The sequence below is a fragment of the Hypanus sabinus genome, unplaced genomic scaffold (assembly GCF_030144855.1).
Source record: "Hypanus sabinus isolate sHypSab1 unplaced genomic scaffold, sHypSab1.hap1 scaffold_117, whole genome shotgun sequence".
Classification (NCBI taxonomy): domain Eukaryota; kingdom Metazoa; phylum Chordata; class Chondrichthyes; order Myliobatiformes; family Dasyatidae; genus Hypanus; species Hypanus sabinus.
This window is the reverse complement of record NW_026779229.1, coordinates 513,297-518,160: the sequence shown is the minus strand read 5'-3', so window position 1 is coordinate 518,160 and position 4,864 is coordinate 513,297. Positions and strand designations below refer to the sequence as shown.

Genomic DNA, 4,864 nt, shown 5'->3' with positions numbered 1-4,864 from the left:
GCTGGAATAATCCAAATGTAAAATTACATCCTTGATCAGACTGGATTTCTTTAGGCAAATCGAATAATGTGGAAATCTTGGTGAGAGCCTTCGCCACAGTTTTAGCTTTAATATGTATGAGAGGTATTGCCTCTGGGAATCTGGATGTGGTACACAAAATAGTTAGCAGATACTGATGGCCAGCTTTGGTCTTTGGCAATGGGCCAACACAATCCACTATAACTTTGGAAAAAGGGTTCACTGAATGCAGGTTCAGGCCACTGGGGTGAGCTCATTAGGTTTACCCACAACTTGACAAGTACCTTTTGGAAACTCTTATTCAGGGTAAACATAACTTTATGAGTTAAAGCAAACTGATCTGCTAATCCAGCAGATTCCTCCATAGTGGCAGCATCATTTCCATCTAAATACATCTTTCTGTCATCAGGGACACACCTTCTGAATTCTTCAATTAAAACCAACTCTTTCAAGCTGTTAAAATCATCATTTACATGTTCAGATGTGCACCAGCGGTCAAAACACACAAATTTCTCGTAAGCAAATTCTGTATGTCTGGTTCACAGTTTTCTTCAAATTTCTAAACTTTTGCCTGTCTGCTTCTGGGACCAACTCATAAGCTTTGAGCACAGCCTGTTTCACTATGTCATAATATGTGGTGCGTGACCATGTGGTTAAGGTGTTGAACTAGCAATCTGAAAGTCATGAGTTTGAGCCTCAGCCAAGGCAGCTTGTGTGTCCTTGAGCAAAGCACTGAACCACACACAGCTCCTGCACATTTATAGCCCAGTGGCGATGATTGGGGAAGCATAAATAAATAAATAATAAGCTGCTTCAGCGCTGTCAAAGCAGAATAGGCTTGCTCAGCCTTCCCCTTAATTACACTTAGTAAGAGTATTTTCTTACTGCTTTTCTGTCTCTCCAGCCTGAAATTGCCTCTGCCTCCATCTTTAATTTTTCTCACTTGTACTGGAGCTCAAGCTCACTAGGTTTACGTTCAGGAAACACCTCCAACTCCTCCACTTTAAACACCCCCTCAGATACATAATGTTCAGCTATTATCCTCTGCATCTGTGCCCTCCTCATTGTCAATTTCACCTTAGCAAATATTAACACTTTAGCAATACTCAATAACTCAATCCTTCTGGTGTCTTCTAATGCCTGAGAGGTTCACACTTCCAGATATCTATCAACATCCATTGCTGCAGATTTTCCACACACAAATAAATCAAAAGGGATTTATCCAATGAAATCGATATTAAATCAATCCTTAAATTTGTTCATATCCCAGACGCAGGCCCCATTTTGTTACAAACCATAACGCTTTAAAAAAGAACCAGCAGCAACAGACTACTCCCAGTGGCCATACATTTTATTTCCACATCCCATTCCCATTCTGATATGTCTATCCATGGCCTCCTCTACTGTCAAAATTAATCCAAACACAGGTTGGAGGAACAACACCTGATGGGATGAACATTGACTTCTCTAACTTCCGTTAATGCCCCTCTTCCACTTCTTACCCCATCACTGACATATTTAATTGTTTGCCTGTTTTCCATGTCTCTCTGGTGCTTCCCCCGCACCTTACTTTCTCCTGAGGCCTCCTGTCCAATGATTCTTTCCCATCTCCAGCTCTGTATCACGTTCGCCAATCACCTTTCCAGTTCTTAGCTTCATCCCACCAACTCCTGTCTCCTATCATTTCGCATTTCACCCTCCCCCCACTACTTTCAAATCTCTTTGTATCTTTCCTTTCAGTTAATCCTGACGAAGGGTCTCAGCCTGAAACATCGACATTTCTTCTCCTTATAGATACTGCCTCGCTTGCTGGGTTCCACCAGCATTTTGTGTGTGTTGTTTGAATTTCCAGCATCTACAGATTTCCTCATGAGTGTTATGTGTATAAATCTGTAGAAATAAAACTCCCAAACTATTGAGCTCGGGGGAAACAAGGCTTGGAGTCTTGAGATGGTAAAGTATGAAAGTTCAGTTCAACTACAGAATAAGTGATGAGAGAGAGATATTTGTAATCCAGGGTAAATGTTGAGAGAAGGCCATTATGTCATATTCCACAGGTTCCATGGTGGTAAAACGAGACCAACAGTCGCTGTAGATTTTATCTGTCATCCTTCCAAATCCACATACTAATTATCACCCGAAGTGACTTGTCATAAAGGGTATCATCTTCAAGTGAACTACCACACCACAGCCAGGCAAGGGTTAACACATAAGTGGTCTCCACAGGATACCCCAAATCAGATCCTCTGCTATGGATCAAATGAGGTGACAACCACACATTCGATGTATGGTGAATCGATAATTTGTCCACCCTTGTGTGCGAAGGAAGGTTCCAAACAGTGACCCTTGGCCACTAGTTCCCTGGTTTCAATTCTTCCATTTTTCCTCCTTTGTCTCTATCTGTCTCTGAGTGTCTGTGTCCTCGGTTAAAACTAAACAAGCTGCACGCGATGTAAACAAGCTGCAAGTCAGACACATTTGCCTTCTTAATCTCTCTCTCTCTCTCTCTCTCTCTCTCCACAGCAAACAAAACCTAGAGATTCATAACAATGGCCACTCCTCATTGTGAACTGATGGTGTGCCAGTAGGTGGGATGACTGAGTGAATCCTTTCCCACATTCTCAGCAGGTGAATGGCCTTTCTCTAGTGTGAACTCGTTGATGTCTCTGTAGGGTGAATGTCTGAGTGAATCCCTTCCCTCAGACTGAGCAGGTGAACGGCTTCTCCCCAGTGTGAACTTGCTGATGTACCAGCAGGGTAGATGACTGAGTGAATCCCTTTCCACAAATTGAGCAGGTGAATGGCTTCGCCTCGGAGTGAACTCGCTGGTGACTCCGTAGGTGGGATGACTGAGTGAATCCCTTCCCACATTCGGAGCAGCTGAACGGCCTCTCCCCAGTGTGAACTCGCTGATGAATCAGAAGGGTGGAAGAGTCAGAGAATCCCTTCCCACAGACTGAGCAGGTGAACGGCTTCTCCCCAGTGTGAAATCGCTGGTGTTTCAGTAGGGTAGCTAACTGAGTGAATCCCTTCTCACAGACTGAACAGGTGAACGGCTTCTCCCCAGTGTGAACTCGCTGATGTACCAGTAGGGCAGATGACTGTGTAAATCCTTTCCCACACTCTGAGCAGGTGAACGGCTTCTCCCCAGTGTGAACTCGCTGGTGTACCAGTAGGTTAGATGACTGATTAAATCTCTTCCCACATTCTGAACAGGTGAACGGCTTCTCCCCAGTGTGAACTCGCTGGTGACTCTGTAGGGTAGTTAACTGAGTGAATCCCTTCTCACAGACTGAGCAGGTGAACAGCTTCTCCCCAGTGTGAACTCGCTGGTGTCTCTGTAGGGTAGCTAACTGAGTGAATCCCTTCTCACAGACTGAGCAGGTGAACGGCTTCTCCCCAGTGTGAACTCGCTGATGACTCTGTAGGTGGGATGACTGAGTAAATCTCTTCCCACATTCTGAACAGGTGAATGGCTTCTCCGCCGGGCGAACTCGCTGGTGTCTCTGTAGGGTAGCTAAATGAGTGAATCCCTTCTCACAGACTGAGCAGGTGAACGGCTTCTCTCCAGTGTGAACTCGCTGATGTACCAGTAGGGTAGATGACTGTGTAAATCCTTTCCCACACTCTGAGCAGGTGAACGGCTTCTCCCCAGTGTGAACTCGCTGGTGAGCCATCAGGTCAGATGTCTGAGTGAATCCTTTTCCCAGAAATTCAGCAGTTGACCAGCCTCTGCCCGGTGTGGTGTGAACTGATTGGTGTGTCCACAGGTGGGAAGACCGACTGAATCCCTTCTCACACACAGAACAGGTGAATGGCCTTGTCCAGTGTGAACTTGCTGATGTACCTTCAGTTGCGATGACCGGGTGAATCCATTCCCACTGTCTGAGCAGGTGAAAGGCCTTTCTCCTGTGTAAATTACAGGCGTGCCAGTTGGTCAAATGACCGAGAGGATCCCTCCCCACAGTCTGAGCAGGAAGGGTGGTCAATTGGATCCCTTGCTCCACTTCTTAAATATCTAGGCAGAGACAACAAAACTGTTGTGCCGTGTTTGAGCTTCCTGAAGACGAATTCCTTCTCATTTTTAACCTGTAAAAAGATTTACAAACTCCATCAATGGGTGTAGGACAACATTTCTGATGAGATAACTTGAGTTGCCAAGGCTTGATCTGGTATCACACTGTTACAGTGAGGTTCTACCCAAGCTGGACAGAGAAATCATCTCCTGACTGGGCAGAGTGCTGGTATCTGGAATGACCATCAATTCTCTGATGCTCTTCCTGTCTCTATAAGAATGGGGCATTTCTGCCGTCTCCAATCTGTGCCCTGGCTCAGTTTGACTATCTCCGTTGGTATTATTCCCTGTTCCCACTGAGCTGCATGGGTTCCTGGCCCCTCAGTAACTGAAACACTCGCACGCAAATAGTTTTTCTTCTTTTATGTATTATTAACTTAAAGTGTCACAGTTTTAACGCCACATAAAAATTCCCGCTGAAATGACTGGTTGGTTCACACAGCTGTCAAAAGGGGTTAGAGTGAATTTTTGTATTATTTCAGGTTCTTGTCACAATCATAGAAAATTTCAACATGGAAACAGGCCCTTTGGGCCATCTAGTTTGTGCTGAACTATTTAAACAGCCCACTCTACCATCCAGGTACCAACACAAACCTCTTAAATGTTGAAGTCGAGCTCGCATGCACCACTTGTGCTGGCTGCTCATTCCACAGCCGGATAACCGTCTATGTGAAGAAGTTTCCCCTCATGTTCCCCTTAACATTTCACCTTTCACCCTGAACCCATGGCCTCTGGTTGTTGTCCCACCCAATCTTCATGGAACAAGCCAGC

At 45.2% G+C, this 4,864-nt stretch overlaps 1 protein-coding gene across 1 annotated transcript; it reads right to left on the bottom strand.

Annotated features, from left to right (window-relative positions):
- Nucleotides 1-2,717: 2,717 nt before the first annotated feature.
- On the bottom strand, nucleotides 2,718-4,028 carry LOC132386469 (gastrula zinc finger protein XlCGF57.1-like; the record flags this gene model as incomplete). Its single annotated transcript, XM_059958768.1, has 1 exon — nucleotides 2,718-4,028. A coding segment is annotated over one exon (1,311 nt), but the record flags the coding sequence as incomplete, so codon positions are not given.
- Between the last annotated feature and the right edge of the window lie 836 nt (nucleotides 4,029-4,864).